The 18,209-nt window shown below is 42.1% G+C and overlaps 1 protein-coding gene across 1 annotated transcript in view; it reads left to right on the forward strand.

Moving 5' to 3' along the window:
- Positions 1-17,481, forward strand: part of HSD17B2 (hydroxysteroid 17-beta dehydrogenase 2) — a 64,058-nt gene extending 46,577 nt beyond the window's left edge. Inside the window, exons 4-5 of the mRNA XM_050773219.1 lie at positions 9,994-10,131; positions 17,033-17,481. Of these exons, the coding sequence (XP_050629176.1) occupies positions 9,994-10,131; positions 17,033-17,394 (500 nt within the window). The 3' untranslated portion in view covers positions 17,395-17,481. The remainder of the gene's footprint in view (positions 1-9,993; positions 10,132-17,032) is intronic.
- The last annotated feature ends 728 nt before the right edge of the window (positions 17,482-18,209 follow it).

Raw genomic sequence — 18,209 nt, forward strand, 5'->3', positions numbered from 1 at the left:
GTTACTTCCCCCTCCCAGTCCTTCCCAAATCTCCCCAGTTTCTTTCCTTATCTTTCCCTCTCCTTCCTTCCCCCATAACCATACGTTCATATCACATCCACCTACTCTTAGCTGCTCAATAAACTAAACACTTCCATTGTATCTGCCCTCCTTGGAAGGCAAGAGGTGTGCAGAATAGAAGAAAAAATTATTGCAAATCGTGTTTGCTGTTTATTTCTCTGCTCTATTCCCCTCCTCTCTGGAACTCTCACAAACAAACTGAAGCTGTCCCGCATGAACTTCCCTAACTTCTCCTCGCTCCTTCTGTTGTCACTCATTCTCCTCTTCAGCCTTTCCTCCTTCCTCCTCCTGACTAACTCCTTCTCTCTCCCTGGGCCTTTCATTCTACCCCAGGCTACGCTCTAAGAATGATTCCTCCCCAGACTCTCAGTCCTTTTCTCCTTGAGCTGGGCTGGGAGTCAGGAGGGCGGGGCTCTCCTCTTCACTTCCTGGTTGGGTGACACTCCTGGAAAACCCGAGGTCCTATAGCCTCTCTAAGCTCCACTTTTGTCCCCATAAAGGCAATAAGAGCGGATGAATAAGCGGAGGAAATAAGACCACATAGGGGCGTTCTGAGGCTTAAATAAAATAATCCTCATAAAGTTCTTAGCATAGATGCTCATGTGTAGTATGTCTTCCCTGAAGCCTATGAGTTATTATTATTTTTATTAATGGACACTGCCCCGCACGTGTTTATTTTTTAATTTTAAGTTTAATTTTAAATTCTGAGGTACATGTATTTTCCATTGCAGCCCTATTCACAATAGCAAAGACATGGAATCAACCCAAATGCCCATCGATGATAGATTAAAGAAAATGTGGTACATACACAGCATGGAATATTATGCAGGCATAAAAAGGAATGAGATCATGTCCTTTGCAGGGACATGGATGGAGCTGGAATCCATTATCCTTAGCAACCTAACACAGGAACAGAAAACCAAATACCGCATGTCCTCACTTGTAAGTGGGAGCTGAACAGTGAGAGCTTCTTTTACCCTTTTCCCCTGAGCTCCTTCAAAAGCTAGGTGACTTGCAGCCTCTACTTCTCAACAACCTCATTAACCCATTAAAGTTTGGCTCCTTTGTTTTCTGTTAAAGACTGCTCAGTTCCCTGTGCCCACTGGCCACTTCTTACCCTCCTTGCTGTCTCTATCAGGCAGAATTTCCACGCCCTCTCCTGACCTTCTACCTGGTTGTCCAACCTCAGTGAGAAGTTCCATGTGCCTCTCATTTGGGCAGAGGCAGCCAGAGTTGGAACATACACATTGCTTAAAAGGATGTTTGTCTGAAAGTTGAAACTCCCAAAACGTTCTCCTCAATAGGGTTCTTTGCGGCTTTTTGAATATGCATATGAGTATAACCACATTTTAAAAATCCATTCATCAGTTGATGGACATTTAAGTTCTTTCCAATTTTGGGCTATTATGAATAATGCTTCTCTGAATATTTTTTTGTGCAAGTTTTTGTGTGGACACTGTGAATTTTATGTAAGGGCTAGCTATTATTTCTATCACTTTCTGTGTCCTTGGGAAAGTCACTTAAACTCTCTACACTTTAGTGTTTTCATTTTTTAAAATGAGGTTCCTGAGGATAATACTAGAATCTACCTCCTGTGACAGTTGTGACCATTAAATACATTTAGAGCTGATGTTAAAACACTCAGAACAGTGCTTGGCATATAGTAGATATCTAGTAAATATTAAGAGTTATTATGAAGGATCCACTACATTTCAGGCATTTGTTGAATGCTCTCAGGTATATGACCCCAATAACCTCTGTAATGTTGCTATCCTCATTTTGCAGTTATAAAAACCAAAGTCAGAAGGATTCAGTGACTGGTCTGTAAGCTAGAACTTGAACTTGAACTTGAGTTTCATATTCTGACTCACTAAGCCACCTCCTTCCCTGGTGACTCAGTGTAACCATATGTTACCACCGCGTCAAACACAAGGCCAAAGGGTCTCAGATGCTCTTCCCAGTGGTACCTTATTGACCATTTTTTGCTTTCTACTAGCTCCACTGTTAGATGCTTGTTCCAGTCTAACTCCCATTCTTGTGTGGAAATAAAGTCAACATAACCCATGTCTTCTCAATACACTCCTACAGGTGGGAAGTTCCAGGAGTGGGATGGGGAAAAACATTACTTCTTTAAGTTCTTCTCTAAGAAATGCAATCTAGAGTCAACCACGTCCTTCCCTCCGATGTCCTTCCCTCCTACATATTCCATCCCTAAAGAAAGGAACACGAAAGGGAAAGAGTAAGATACATCATGTAGGAATACAGGTAAGAATCTTCTAGGATGCCAGGCAAGCAGAATGAAGACAGACTGCCCGGGTTTTAATCCTGTCTTTACCAATGACAACTGCATGACCTTGGGAACAGTTCTGAACCTCTGAGTTGCAGCCTCCTCATTTTAAGATGAGGATAATAGTAATTGCTTCTTCTGGGGACCATGGAGAGATGAGATGAAATAACGCATGTTTAAGCATCAGCCTTGAGCTTGGCATGCAGTGAATGGCCCAGTAGCATTGGCAACCCCAAAACCATCAACCACGAGGATCTGGGGCAGCAGCTGACAGTCTGTGTGCTTGTAGCTTCTTAATCTGCCAGCTGCTGGTATAACTGCCTCTGACTGTGACACTGAATGACCCTTCATCCTCTGCCCCATCACTTACTAGCTCCTGAGGAGGTGACCCCAACAGGTCACTCCTTCCAGATTTGACCATGTCTACTACAGGAGACTTGTCCCCATTGTAATAACATGTTGATTATCCCTCCCACACAAATAGCATAGCTCTTTAACACAGATCCCAGCAAGGCAGTTGGATAAATATTTAACCAAGGATCAGAGGCATGGGAGGCAACTCTGACGGTACAAAGGGCAGTTGGAAAAACTTTTGTTTGAGAGGCCTAAAAGCGCCAGTTTTCCTCTTCAGAAATGTTCACGTAAACACTCGTGTGCAATTGCATGCTATGCTTGAAAACAAGCCCTTCTAAAATGACCCAGGCCTCAGAGGTTTTGTGTCATTTTGGCTTAAATCTTGCTCTTCGGTTACTAGCTGGGTGACCTGGGTCAGGTCACCTTACTTGTCTGTCTCTATCTTCAAATGATGGTCATGTAGCACCTGAGTCCAGGGCAATATTTCTCAACCTTGGCACTACTGGCATTTTGGTGGAGAGAATTCTTTCTGTAGGGGGACTGTCCTGTGCATTATGGAGTGTTAACAGCATATGTGTCCCTGACCCATTAGACAGTAGTAGCACCCACCCCTAGTTGTGACACATCTTCAGATATTTCCCATGATCACTGGGGTGCAAAATCACCCCCAGTTGAAAACCTCTGATCTTGGCTGCAGATTTAAATGCACCGCGGGTTCTGAGTGCTTAGCACAGTCACTGGTATATAGGAAGTCCCCGAGTCAAAGGGACCTCTCTACTGAGAGATAGTAATCACAGTTGTCTGCCACATCAAGCTGTTTTTTTGTTGTTGTTGTTTTTAGTTTTCGTATTTTTATTTTTTTAACCTAGGCTAGGATTAGAGGAAGTGGGAAACAACTCTAATGGTACAAAGGACAGTTGGAAAATTGTTCTGTTTGAGGCCCAAAACCTTTTTCAGGCCCTGATGCTATGCTTGAATAAGAAGAGTTGAAAATAAAGCCCCCTAAAACAGATCTCCCTCTGTTGCCCAGGTTGGAGTGCAGTGGCACGATTGTAGCTTATATAACCTTGAACTCTTGGGCTCAAGCAATAATCCCACTTCACTTTTCTGAGTAGCTGGGAATACAGGCATATGCCATCACATCTGCTTATTTATTTTGCCATGGGGTCTCACTGTGTTGCCTAGGATGGTTTTGAACTCCTGGCTTCAAACAGTCCTCTTGTCTTGGCCTCCCAATGTGTTGGGATCATAGGCATGAGCTACTGAGCCCAGCCCAAGCTGTTTAAAATACATCAAAATTACTTTACACCAAAGCAAGCAATCTTAGAGATTCTTACAAGTCTACAAATTAAAGGATCTAGTAGAGTTCACAGTTTCAGCCTTGAGTTCTGTCTCAGTCCAGACTGTGGGATCATTCCTGGACTTTTCCTTGCTGAGCCAGCTGCCTTAAAAGAATCATTTGGCAAGTCATTCAGCCAGTCCCTCAGTTGCTCAGTGGCAAAACAGGAAGCCAAGGCTGAGATTTTCTTCCCTGATACTCTGCAGGGCGCTTGTTGGACAAGGGGGAAGGTGGGTAGAGCAAGACTGAGTGAACTTTCTCGTGCTGGGTTGTGTGAGAGATTTACATGCCTACATGTAAATTGAACACTGCAAGAACTGCCAATATTAGACCATGTTTTACCTATGAAATGGCAGTATTGTATGGTTCAACCTCAAAGATCCAATCTTGCCATTAATGTTTAAGATGACATAAGATGAGATAAATATAGGTGTCCAAGATGTCCATTCTAACATCCACAGAATGCAGATATTAATTAATTTTCTAGATCAAGCACTCTGTAACCCAAGTTTGTAGAGCTGGTAAGTGATAAACTCAGGATTTGAACCAGGGTCTGTTTTACTCCAAGTACTATGTGCTTTCTACTTTTCCAGGCTGTTAAGCAAGAACATGTAAGATAAGCAGGGGCATAAAATACAAACCCTAACTCTGGTCTGTTTAAATGGTAATTAGGAAGTGTTGGCAATTTAGGGCTATCTCTTACTCCATTGCTTCTCAACACTGACATATGTGGGCATCACTTGGAGATCTTGCTAAAAGGCAGAATCTGACTGGATTGGTCTGGGTGGGGCCTAACATTCTGCAAATCTATGACTAGTTCCTGAGTGATGTTGGTGGTACTAATCCCCGGACCACATTTTCAAGCTTTAGCTGCATCAGAATCACCAGAGGCCTTCTAAATACACAATGGCTGGAAATCAAACCTCAATAAGATAACATACCTCCTAAGATGGCCGTAATGAAAAACCACCATAATACAACATACACCCTAAGATGGCTATAATAATAATAAAACACAGAAAAAAACACATGTTGGTGAGAATGTGGAGAAATTGGAACCCTCTTATACTACTGGTAGAAATATAAAATGGTTCAGCAGATGTGGAAAACATTTGGCAGTTCCTCAATAAGTTAAACTTAGAATTACCGTGTGACCTAGCAATTCTACTCCTAGGTGTATATGTAAGAGATAGAAAACAGGTGTTCAAACAAAAACTTGTACTTAGATGGGCATAGCAACATTATTCATAATAGCCAAAGGTATAAACAACTCAAATATATATAAATGGGTCACTTTATAAATAAAATGTGGCATATCCATAAAAGGAATAGTTTTCAGCTTTACAAAGAGTGAAGTACCGATACATGCTACAACATGAATGAACCTTGAAAACATGATGCTAAGTACACATATGGCGGGGAGAGACAGGGTCTCCACAATTCTTTTGTAAGCTTCAGAACGGTAACTTCAAATCCCTTATTTTTAGCCCGCTGTCAACAATATACCACAATGTAAAGGAAAGAAAATGACCACCAGAATAATCAACAAAATGAATGCTGAATTTATTCCCTTGCCAGATAAGGGAACACAGCCCAGGGAAGAAATTGACTGAATAGTTGACAGAGGCATGTGGGGGAATATGACTTAGAAGAGGGGGGATGATTTTCGTGCCTATGCTAAGTAAGGATAGAAAGTGTGCAGTCTAGGTCTAGGAAGAGTGGAAAGAGTCCATAGTTCTGTACCTTATTGGTTAAGACAGGTCCTGTTGTTGACTACGTATGTTAGTCTGCTCAGACTGCCACAATAAAATACCATGAATCGTGTGGCCTAAACAACATAAATTTATTTTCTCACAGTTATGCAGTTTAGAAGTCCCAGATCAAAATGCCAGCATGGTTGGTTTTCTGGTGAGGGCTCTCTTCCTGGTTTACAGACAGCTACCTTCTTGCTGCGTCCTCACATAGCCCTTCCTTGGTGCATGTTCAAGGAGAGAGTGTGAAGTGTCTGGTGTCTCTTCTTATAAGGATACTAATTCTGTTGGATCAGAGGCCTCATCTTTCTGATCTCATTTAACTTTATTTTTTTAGAGTCCTCATTTCCAAATACAGCTATCCTGAGGATTAGGGCTTTGAGATAGGAATTTTTTGGAAACACAAACATTAAGTCCATAACAAGGGGTGTTCTCTTAAGTTACCCAATATTAGGTTATTTAAAGTGTCTGAGTAATGCAAGAGGAATAAGTTACATAGATCTGCTATACAACATGGTGCCAATAGTTAACAATGCTGTATTGCACACTTAAAAAAATTGTTATGAAGGTAGAACTCATATTAAGTGTTTTTATCTTGATAAAATTAAAAGTTAAATTAAAAAATTAAAGTCTCTAACTGGACAGACAATGAAGGGGTATGTAAGGTCAGAAAGCCTTGAGACACAGTGGCTCTTAATCAGCAATCTTGGACACCTATATTTATCTCATCTTACGTCATCTTAAGCATTAACAGCAAGATTGGATCTATGAGGTTGAACCATATAATACTGCCATTTCATAGGTAAGACGTGGTCTAACATTGGCAGTTTTTGTGCATTCAAAATAATGCAAAAGATAAATGAGTCTTAAATGTTTGATTCAAAGTGCGCTTTTTGTTTAGATTGTTAATGTGGTATATGATGTACTCTCAACAAACGTCGTATGTCATACTCGTTGTCTTAGTCTGTTTTGTGTTGCTATAACAGGATGCCGCAGACTGGGTAATTTATAATGAACAGAAATTGATTGGCTCTTGGTTCTAGAGGCTGGGAAGTCCAAGATCAAAGGGGTGGCATCTCGTGAGGGTCTTTTGCTATGTTGTTCCACAGCAGAAGGTGAAAGGGCAAGAGAGAATGAGAAAGAGAAAGAGAGTGCAAGGGGGCCAAACTCCCCTTTTTGTGATGAACCCACTCTCAAGATAATGGCATTAATCCATTCACCCCATCCTCAAGGCCTAATCACCTTTTGGTACACCCCACCTCCTAACACTGGGGAGGTGTTGCATTGGGGATTAAGTTTCAATGTACGCTTTTGGAGGGACACATTCAAACCACAGCACTTATCTATAAGGCAGTGCATTATCACGAAAGCTCATGTGCACAAATATGTGACAAAACCCTAAGGTAATAGTTCACGATTTAATATTCAAAAGATTACTTGACTAGATATTAAGTGCAGATTCTGATTCAGTGGGTCCAGGGTGGCTCTTAGTAATCTACATAATAAACAACAGCTGCTGGAGATTCTGAAGCAGGTGCACTTATTACTCTAAGAAACCATGAACATATGGAGCCTTTTGGGCTATTAAGATATTATTTTGAAAAGCCTGAGTAGCACTAATACTAGGAAGCCCTTATATGGAGCTTACTTTGTGCCAGGCACTATTCTAATATATTATTAATTTAACTTTCACAACGATCCTATGATGCTTGTACTATCACTATTCTTAATTTGCAAATAAAAAGGCAGAGGCCAAATATAAAGCGACTCTCCTGATAACAGGTGGCTAATCAATGGTCGAGCTAGGATTTGAATGCAGTCAGTGTTGGCTCCTCTGCTCACCTGTTTGCCTTCTATCTGGCCAACCTTCATCATCTGTGAAGGTCATGGAGAAGTGAGAACTCTGGCTAACCCCATAAACTGGGGTTGCCACACAGCCCACACTGTGACTTTGAACAAGTTGCTTTAACTTCTTTGGCCTCTCTTACTAGTAATAGAAAGGAGTTGGATTTCAAACACTAAGATTTCATGAAGCTATAAATCGCTTACATAAAAATCCGCTGGCCATCTGCGGCAAGATTAACCAGTTTAATGAGACCCTGCTTGATGCCAGACATTGTGTTAAAATTGTATCAGTTAAGCCTTGGGACCTTTTGTTTTAAGTGACAGGGCCAAACTCCAACTTAGCTTAAACCAAAAATGGAAGAGGAATTTACTAGCTCGCCAATTGTCTGAGAGACAACAAATTACTAGCTCACCAACTGTCTGAGAGAGAGAATAAATGAGCTCAATAGTGTCTCTTTTTAAAAGGGCACTAATCCCTCTCATCACGAGGGCTCCACCCTCAGGACTTAATTACCTTCCAAAGGCCCCATCTCCAAATACCATCACACTAGGAGTTTGGGCTTCAAACTATGAGTTTTGATGGGGGTGGCACAACGTTCATAGCACCCCCACCTTTCAGGTCACCACTTTTTTTACTAGATCTGTTTTACTAGAGGTTAATTTGCATTTCCTAGAACTTTACATGAAGGGGATTATATCAAAGAGTACACACCCTTTTTGTTTGGCTCTCTGACTGCCCATAATTGTTTTGAGACATCCATGTTGTTACATGTATCAAGCTCATTCCCTTTGATGGCTAAGTGGTGTTCCATTATATGGCTGGACCACAGTTTGCTTGTCCATTCACCCAGTGGATGCTTCTTTGACTTGGGAAATCTTTGCCAAGACTGGGAGCCCTGTTGTTATGGGTCTAGTCTTCCTATGAGACTTCATGAGGCACTGTGAGCTCTCACTGTCTTTGCTCCTTCATAACCTCAGTGTCTTCCTGCTGAAGACCACCAGGAATGCACCTCAATTCATAGTCTAGGGCTGCTGTCACAAATCATCACAAATGGAGCGGCTTAAAACATCAGAAGTTTATTCTTTCGTAGTTCTGGAGGCCAGATGTCTAAACCAAGTATTAGCAGGGCTGTGCTCCTTCTTGAGAGTCTGGGAAAGAATCTACCCTTGCCTATTTCAGCTACTGGTGGCCCTAGGTGTGCCTTGGCTTGTGCGACATAAGCCCAATCTCTGCTTCCATCTTCACATGGCCTTATCCTTTGTGTCTTCTCTTTTTCTGTCTCTGATAAGGACATGCATCATTAATGAGATTTAGGGCTCATCGTAATCCAGGATGGTCTTTTGTAGAGATCCTTGCCTCAATGACATCTGCAGAGACTCTTATTCCAAGTAGATCACTCCCTTTACTGGCTTCCTTTGATCTTGCCTTCCATTACTTCCTTACAGCTGGTCCAGTGACAAACTCAGTTTAAGGCTCAATTTCACCAGCTTCTGAGCTAAATATGATTTAGGTGGGATACAGAGCATCTGCTCTAGCCCTCGAATAAGTCCTTTCCCACACCCTCTTACAGAGATGCCCCACCATTCCCCATGATGTACATTATTCCTCATTGCAACAAGTATTGAGCCCAATCGGTTCAATTATAGGTGTTGTAGTGGGTTGAATAGCGGACCCTCCTCCCCTGAAAAAGATACGTTTACCAGGAACCTCAGGGTCAGGCTAGAAGATCAGGGCCTGGTCAGTAGATGCTCTTCATCTTACCTAAATTCCTTTTTTTTTTTTTTTTTTTTTGAGACGGAGTTTCATTCTGTCACCAGACTGGAGTGCAGTAGCGTGATCCCAGCTCACTGTAACCTCTGCCCCCTGGGATCCAAGTGATTCTTATGTCTCAGTCTCATGAGTAGCTGGGATTACAGGTATGCATCACCACGCCCGGCAAATTTTTGTGTTTTTAGTAGAGACGGAGCTCCACCATGTTGGCCGGGTTGGTCTCGAACTCCTGACCTCAGGGAATCCACCCACCTCGGCTTCCCACACTGCTGGGATTACAGGCATGAGCCACTGCAGCCAGCCCTAAATTACATTTTGCTTAGGAGTTGGGCAAGATTGAGCCTTCAACTTGGTTTGTCATTGTACCAGCTGCAATAGGGGAGCCAAGGAGGGCAGAAGCAAATGAAGCTACTCTGTGGGAATGAGCAAGAACACTGCTCACCTGAGCTTAGGGCCCTTGTCTGCCTTTGTCTGCCCAAGTCACTGATACCAGTTCCTGGCATACAGTAGATGCCGATTAAATATTTATTGGATGAACAAATGAACATATCTAACTTTACTTCTTTTTCTCCCATTATTCCCATAGGAGGGGCCCCAATGGCAAAGCTGGCATCTTACGGCTCATCAAAGGCGGCTGTGACCATGTTCTCATCAGTTATGAGAATCGAGCTTTCCAAGTGGGGAATTAAAGTTGTTTCCATCCAACCTGGAGGCTTCCGAACAAGTAGGTTTCTGAGCCCAAGAACCTGTGATGTTCATCCTGGAAGGAACCCTGAAGGTCCTCTTGGTCTGACAGAGCACACATTGAACACCTCAGTGTTGTCAAAGATGAGCACAGCCAGACATCAGTTAAAGTGGTGAAAACAGGTTTGATTCAGTAACTGCTGACTGTAGGGGAAAGAGCTAAGCTCCATTTTGATTTGTGCGAAGGTGTTTTAAACATTTTAAAAGGAGAATGAGGGAGAGGGGAAAGTGGGGCTCAGTAAGTCAGATTAGTGAAAAAGTACAAGGGTCCCTCAGTGTCCATGCAGAGGGGCCAGCTTGGCAATAAAAGAAGTCCAGATTCTGTCTTCCCACAGAGACTGAGAAACAGAGGTCTGATCCTTCTGCATGATTCAATTCCAAAGGAATGGCTCTCAGATCCTGGAGAGAAATGCTTCTGCATTGCAAGAGCTATATATTTACAATTTAAAGTTCTTTTTTTAGTAAGTATTTCAGGAAAGGGAAGTCAGGGACCTCTCAGGGATGTGTTGGCTAGAACAAATAGTAAAATTTTCTGGCAAGACTGAGCCTTCTTAGGCAGGCATTTTAGTGAGGGGCTGCTGTCATCCAAGGGACAGGGCCTTACACTGTTAGAAACCATGCTGGAGTTTGGTTAAGTCTCTTAGTGCAAGGGGTTGGGATGGGGTTGTCATGCATACAGAGTTCTCCAGCTCTCAGGGTCCAGCAGGACTTGGGATGGGTGGGCCTCTTCTAAGTGTCAGGCTCTCCATGTATGGCTTCACCCCTGCTTCCTTTCACAAAGTAAATGCTTTGGCTCATAAGTCATCAGCAAGCAGAGGCCGCACTGGGTTAGAACCCTGGTCCCCTGGTGCCTGCTCTGATCAGGTCCTTTCTAGGACACACACTCCCTCCCTCAATGGTAGAGTTGTATTTGGTCTTTGGGAATGCAGCTCAAAAATGGTCCCTAACTGACTCTCACCAATTTTGATTATTTTCATTGCCCCATCTAAACCTGTTTAACAATATATAATCCATTAATTTCATACCAGATTTCTTTATTTAGCTTGAGCGCTTATTTTCATCTAAAAGTTTGAGCAGATACCCGGAGTAACATTTATTAGTCTTTTGTTTCCATTGGCCAAGAAGGTTTCCTTCCCCAGCTTCTTTATATTTCAGAAACAATATTTTTCTCCTTCCCTCTAAAGAATATGATCCACCTCCCCTCCACTCCAAGCAGAGATGGTCATTCTCTCCACTCCCCTCCCTGCATATCTGAACTCTGGGCAGAGGCAGCTTACCCCAAGGCTCAGTCTTTAGTTACGGGCCATCAAACATTTCATTGATGATTCAAGTGAAGATATAAAAAGTATGTCTAATAAAAGACCACAGACTAGAAGGTATTGCTAAATGCACTAAAGAACAAACCCTAAAGGTTTGAATGTTATCTCAAATCCAAAAGATAAAATCTACACAGAAACATTGAAATTTTGGCTTGAAACACTTGGTAGCTGAGAACCTCCTAAGGTTGTAGAGGGGCTACAAGACTCAGAGACAGGGACAGAGACCCAGAGAAAGGGAAATGGGTCACCAGGATGAGAGGCAGGGCTGGAGCGATAAAAATGCAGAGAAGATGAAGTCTTGAGAGGAGTTTCCCACTTGGGGACTCCCTGGGTGGGGAGGAGAATTGAGGAGAGGTGATAGAGAAGAGATATGGGTCAGAGGTGAAGCCAAATGTGCTGGTTGAACTGAGAGACTGGGTTACAGAGAGAGGAAAGCTGGTTGACAGCTGGTGGAAGAGGGAAATGGTGAATTTGATTTTGAATCTGGCAGGAGGATTGAGGGTTTGGTGACCCAGCCCAAAGAGAATTCCAACACACAGATGTAAAATTCCATTTAGACGAGAGAGCAATCCTGCAGTTAAGTTATGATTTTGGAGATTTAATATAATTGCTATGTATAATAGTTCTGGAGAGCTGTTCTTACCAGGCACTGGGATACCCACTTACCATACATTCTTTACTGATGTTGATCTTATTTTTTAAAATCAAGAAATACATAAACAGAAAAAAGCATTATACGCACATGGTTCAACAAATTATTATAAACACTCTTGTACTTAACACCCAGATAAAAAAAAATAAAACATTACCAACACCCAGAAGCCCCTACATGATCCTCTACCATCACAGCCCTCTCCAACTACCCAATAGGTAATCGCCTCTTACTTTTTGTAATGATCATTGATTTGCTTTTCTTTGTAGAGTTATATCCATCCCAATCAATAGCATTTGACTTTAACTGCTTTTGCGCTTTGAATGGAATCAATATGTATGTATCCTTTTGTGTCTGGCTTTCTTCACTAAACATTCTCATTTGAAATTTATCTCCACTGTGTGTAGCTGTAGTCCACTCATTTCATTGCTGTGTAGTATTCTGTGAATATGCCACGATTTTCTACTGTTGATGGCATGTTTGTGTCCCTTCTAGTTTGAACAAGTATGAACCAATGCAGCTATGAACTTTCTGGTACATGTACTTTGTTTTTTTGTGTGCTTGAATTTTCCTATGACACATGCTCCAGAGTGAAGTTGTTACCGGAAAGGGTTCCTGATCCAGATCCCAAGAGAGGGTTTTTGGATCTTGCATGAGAAAGAATTTGGGGTGAGTTCATAGAGTAAAGTGAAAGCAAGTTTATCAAGAAAGTAAAGGAATAAAAGAATGCCTATTTCTTAGGTATAGCAGCAGCATTGACTGCTTAACTGAGTATACTTATAGTTATTTCTTGATTATATTCTAGACAAGGGGTGAATTATTCATGTGTTTTCTGGGAAAGTGGGAGGGATGACCAGGAACTGTGGGTTCCTCCCCCTTTTAGACCATGCAGAGCAACTTCTGGACATTGCCATGGCATTTATAAACTGTCATGGTGCTGGTGGGAGTGTCTTTTAGCATGGTAATGCATTATAAGTAGCATATAATGAGCAGTGAGGATGACCAGAGGTCACTTTTGTCACCATCTTGATTTTGGTGGGTTTTGGTTGGCTGCTTTACCACATCCTGTTTTATCAGCAGGGTTATTATGACTTGTATCTTGTGATACCAATCCTGCCAACCTCCTATCGAATCCTGTGATTAAGAATGCCTAACCTCCAGGGAATGCAGCCCAGCGGGTCTCATTCTCATCTTACCCAGCCCCTATTCAAGATGGAGTTACTCTTGTTCAAATGCCTCTGAAAGAATGACTAGATCATAGTTTTCCTGGCTTCAGCTTTACTGAATCATACCAACCTGCTTTCTAAAATATTGCTCCAATTTATACCTCCACCCTTTCTATGTAACTCCAATCATCACAACTTTGAGGAGCAGGTTTCGTTGACATTATTCTCCTGGTGATGGTGCTGAGCTGGGGTGATAACATGCCCTAGGGTGGGGATCTGGTACCCCACGTACATCGTGATGGTGGGAAATTTGAGATCAGATCCCGAGATGCAGTGCCTGGGTTCTTCCTTTTATATCAGGCTGCCCCCAGTTTAAAGCTATTTGATGAGCTCTCTGAAGGCAAGAAGCCCAAGAGCAGAAGGCAGAGAACTCATGTTTGGAGAATGACACTTCATACTTATACTTATTTGAAGGTGGGGGCAAGAAAAGGAATCTTTAGGGACACAGACAAGGAGCTTCTGAAGACATTCTAAGAGACATTCCAGATTTTTTTTGTGCCCTGAAATAAGATAGCTAAATCATACTGCATGCTAGATTAGCAGATTTTAAGTGCTTTATGTGCATTATCTCCCTTAATCCTCACCTATGAAATAGGCGTCATAATATCCCCATCCTGCAGTGAGAAAATGGAGACTCAGAGAAGTTAAGGAAGTTCCAAAGCCATAGAGCTGATGGGAGGCAGAGATGGGATTTTGATACAGGTCATATCAGTAACTTCATTGTGTGTAGCACCAAAGTAGCATGGGATGGATGGGTAGGGCGAGTGTGTCAAAAGTGGGAGATGATGATGGACTGATGGCAAAAGACTGATGGCTTTGTCACTCACAAAGAGAGCTTTGGGGACTCTGGATAGGGTACCCACAAGAGTGGCCAGAAAGTCCATGAGGTGTTTAAAGAAGGAGGAGGCGGAAAGCAAAAGGAATCCCCAGCCTATGAAGACAGGGACAGGGAGAGGTAGCAGGAGGAATACTAGCTCACGAAAACATATTTTTCAGGACCTAAAAGCCTCCAGAGTAATTGTCAGGATAATCATTTCTTTAAGCACAGTGTGTGCCTTCCTGAAAAGAAAGGAGCAATTGAAACTTCGTTTGCATTTCCATGAGTATAATTGGATTTTACTGGCCCACATTTCCAAGTAAGCACCCCTCCTTCTCCGCAGTCCTGACATCCAGGAGTCAACCAAGCTAGCAAGGGCTCATCCCTACAGCTATCTGAGCAACCAAGCACTTTGCAGGAGCGAGCGAGGGAGACTGCAACCTTTTTGGAAAGTAATCTGGCAGTAGCTATTAAAATTCAAAATGAATGTGCCTTTGACCAGGCTGTACTTTGAGGATTCTTGCCTATAGAAGTAAAGCCAACGTACAAACGAATAGGTTGTGAAAGTCTATTTACTGCGGCAGCGCTTGCAATGCTGAAACCTATAGCAACAACTGGAAGGTCGTTGGATAGAGATGTGGTTGGCTAAAAGCTGTTCAATGGGAAATTCTCTTGCTCTGGTTTAATCTATAGACATTGATGAGAAGGGAGGTCTGTGATTTATTACTAAGTCAAAACAAATTCATGGAAAATATAAATACTATAGTATGACCCTTTTTGTTATTGTTATTTCTTGGTTTAAAAAAATAAATCAAATTCTTCTATGTGTATGTGTGTTTGTATGGACAAGGAAGGAATGTAGAAGGGCACACAAAAGTGTTAGTTATCATAGAGGAGATTAATTTTTAAAATACGCACATCTCCTTATTATTCACTTTATATAATGAGGAGGCAGAGCTGCTACATTTTAAGTAAATAAATTATTTAATTTTATATAATAAGCAGGTATTGCCTTTATTTAAAATATATATTTATACTTAATTGTATGTAATTTGTATATTAAAATTAAAATATATGTGTAAATTATATTAAAATTACATTTCATATATTTTTAAAAACATCAATGAAAAGCATATCTATTAAATAGATTAAATTTTTAAAATCCCATATTTTATTTATTTATTTATTTATTTAGAGACGGAGTCTCATTCTGTCACCCAGGCTGGAGTGCAGTGGTGTGATCTTAGCTCACTGTAACCTCTGCCTCCTGGATTCAAGCAATTCTCCCTGCTTCAGCCTCCCAAGTAGCTGGGATTCCAGGTACCCACCACCATACCCAGCTAATTTTTGTATTTTTTAGTAGAGACAGGGTTTCACCGTGTTGGCTAGGCTGGTCTTGAACTCCTGACCTCAGGTGATCCACCTACCTGCGCCTCCCAAAGTGCTGGGATTGCAGGCATGAGCCACCGTGCCCAGCCTAAAATCCTGCATTTAATTTTAAATATGAAGGTAGACATTACTTCTATATTAAAAAAATTATATGTGTATATGTTTATATGAGTGTATATATACTATATTATATACAGTATATATTATATTATAGACATTACATGATATATTATACATGTAATAGTCACCAAAAGACATGAGTGTTTGTGGCAGCAGCATTTGTAAAGGCCCAGTTGAAAACAAGCACAGCGTCCATCACAGTATAGCGGCTAAATAATTCGTGGCATTTTGATGCAATGGAATACTATGCTGAAAGGAGAATCAACACACATAACATAATGTTGAATAAAGAAGCTGATGCTAAACAATGAGTACTATTCATATGATTCAATTTATATAATGTTCAAAACCAGCCAAAATGAATCTATCCTGTTAATCAGGAAAATGGTTACTGAGAAGTGGGCTGAGAGGAGAGACTTTCAAGGCTGGTCCTGTTCTGTTTTTTTTTTCCCCCTTTTTCTTTTCTTAAAATTGGAGTGTAGCTCTGTTGCCCAGGCTGGAGTGCAGTGGTGCAGTCATATAATGGCTCACTGCATCCTCCAACTTGTAGGCTCAAGGGTCCTCCTGCCTCAGTCTCTCGAATAGCTGGGACTACAGGTGAGCACCATTGTGCCCAGCTAAATTTCTGTGTATGTGTCCATGTCTATGTATACGTGTGTGTGTGTGTGTGTGTGTGTGTATATATATATATGTATTAGAGATGGGATCTCGCTGTTGCCCAGGCTGATCTTGAACTACTAGGCTCAAGTGATTCCCCTTCCTGGGCTTCCCAAAGTGCTGAGATTACAGATATGAGTCACTGTGCCCAGCCCTGTTTTGTTCTTGATCTGTTTGCTGGTCACATGGGCTACCAGTTTGGAAAAAATCCAATCATGTGTGCACTTTTCTGTATGTAGGTTTAGAAGTGATAATAAATGCCATTATAAAGCACACATTTTAAAAGGCATTTGCAGGCCAGGCATGGTGGCTCACACTTGAAATTCCGGCACTTTGAGAGACCGAGGTGGGCAGATCACTTGAGGTCAGGAGTTCAAGACTAGCCTGGCCAACATGGCGAAACCCCATCTCTACTAAAAATGCAAAAATTAGCTGGGCATGGTGGTGGATGCCTGTAATCCCAGCTACTCGGGAGGCTGAGGCAGAAGAATAGCTTCAACTCTGGAGGCAGAGGTTGCAGTGGGTTGAGATCACACCACTGCACTCCAGCCTAAGTGATACAGCAAGACTCTGTCTCACAAAAATAAATAAATAAATAAATGGCATTTGCAAAGGCCCATCCTTCCCAACAGAGACGAGCGCCTGCTCCCTGACTTCTTTGGCTTTCCCAGGATCTGACTCTTCCTTTCCTTTCGCCCCAGGTATCGCAGGCACGAGTGACAAGTGGGAAAAGCTGGAGAAGGACATTCTGGACCACCTACCCGCTGAGGTTCAGGAAGACTACGGCCAGGACTACATCTTATCGCAGAAGAATTTCCTCCTATTCATCAACTCTGGGGCCAGCACAGACTTCTCTCCGGTGCTGCGGGACATCCAGCATGCTATCTTGGCAAAGAGCCCCTTTGCCTATTACACGCCAGGGAAAGCCGCTTACTTGTGGCTCTGTCTTGCTTTCTATTTGCCTATTGGCATATATAATTACTTTGCTGAAAGAAATTTTGGCAAAGACGAGCCCATGCCCAGAGCTCTAAGCATGCCTAACTATAAGAGGAAGGCCACCTAGGCAATGGAAGACTTCAAAGAAGTGGGAATGTCATAGTCTTGAAATGAAAAGGAAACTGGGTTTCTCATTAAAGTTGTTTCCTACTCTTCATTCTCTGTGAAATTCATTGATTGAATAGTACTTTGTAATGAGAAGGCTGCAGAGTAGCAACAGCCTCATGGAGAATGTTAATAGAGCTCCTACCTCCAGCCTGGGCTACAGAGCGAGACTCCGTCTCAAAAAAAAAAAAAAAAAAAAAAAAAGAGCTCCTACTATGCACCAGATACATTGCAGATATTCTTTCATCTAGTTCACATCAGAGAATTGAGGTGGGTATCTTTGCCCCTACTTAATATAATCGGAGAGATTTCTTGTCACATGCTAGCAAAAGGCAGGGCCAGAATTCAAATCCTGGGTTGAACTCCACTGCCTGCCAAGAGAAGAAGAAGAGAAAGAGAGAGATGAGGAGAAAGAGAGAGGGAAGGGAAGGAGGAGGCAGAAATGGCAAGGGCAACAGTCTAATGGATCCTCCAAGTCTTCCTCACTTATCCTCACTTCCTCAGCATTGATATTCTGTAACTAATACACCCAAGGTATTGGATTCACGGTAAATCATCAGGGCTTCGTTCTCTTCCTTCCTTTTTTTTTCCTCTACGAGGAGCTCTGGAGACAATAGGATAAGGTCTCCCATCTCAAACAGAACCCAGGAGACCTCTTGGCAGATCTAGGGAATGTGGCTGACTGGTTTAGGGCCCATAGTAACCATCACTGTTACTCTGTTACCCCCATCTGAGCATACTGGGATGGACAAGTCAATACCATTACCTGGAAGAGCT

Source organism: Macaca thibetana, chromosome 20 (assembly GCF_024542745.1).
Source record: "Macaca thibetana thibetana isolate TM-01 chromosome 20, ASM2454274v1, whole genome shotgun sequence".
Lineage (NCBI taxonomy): Eukaryota > Metazoa > Chordata > Mammalia > Primates > Cercopithecidae > Macaca > Macaca thibetana.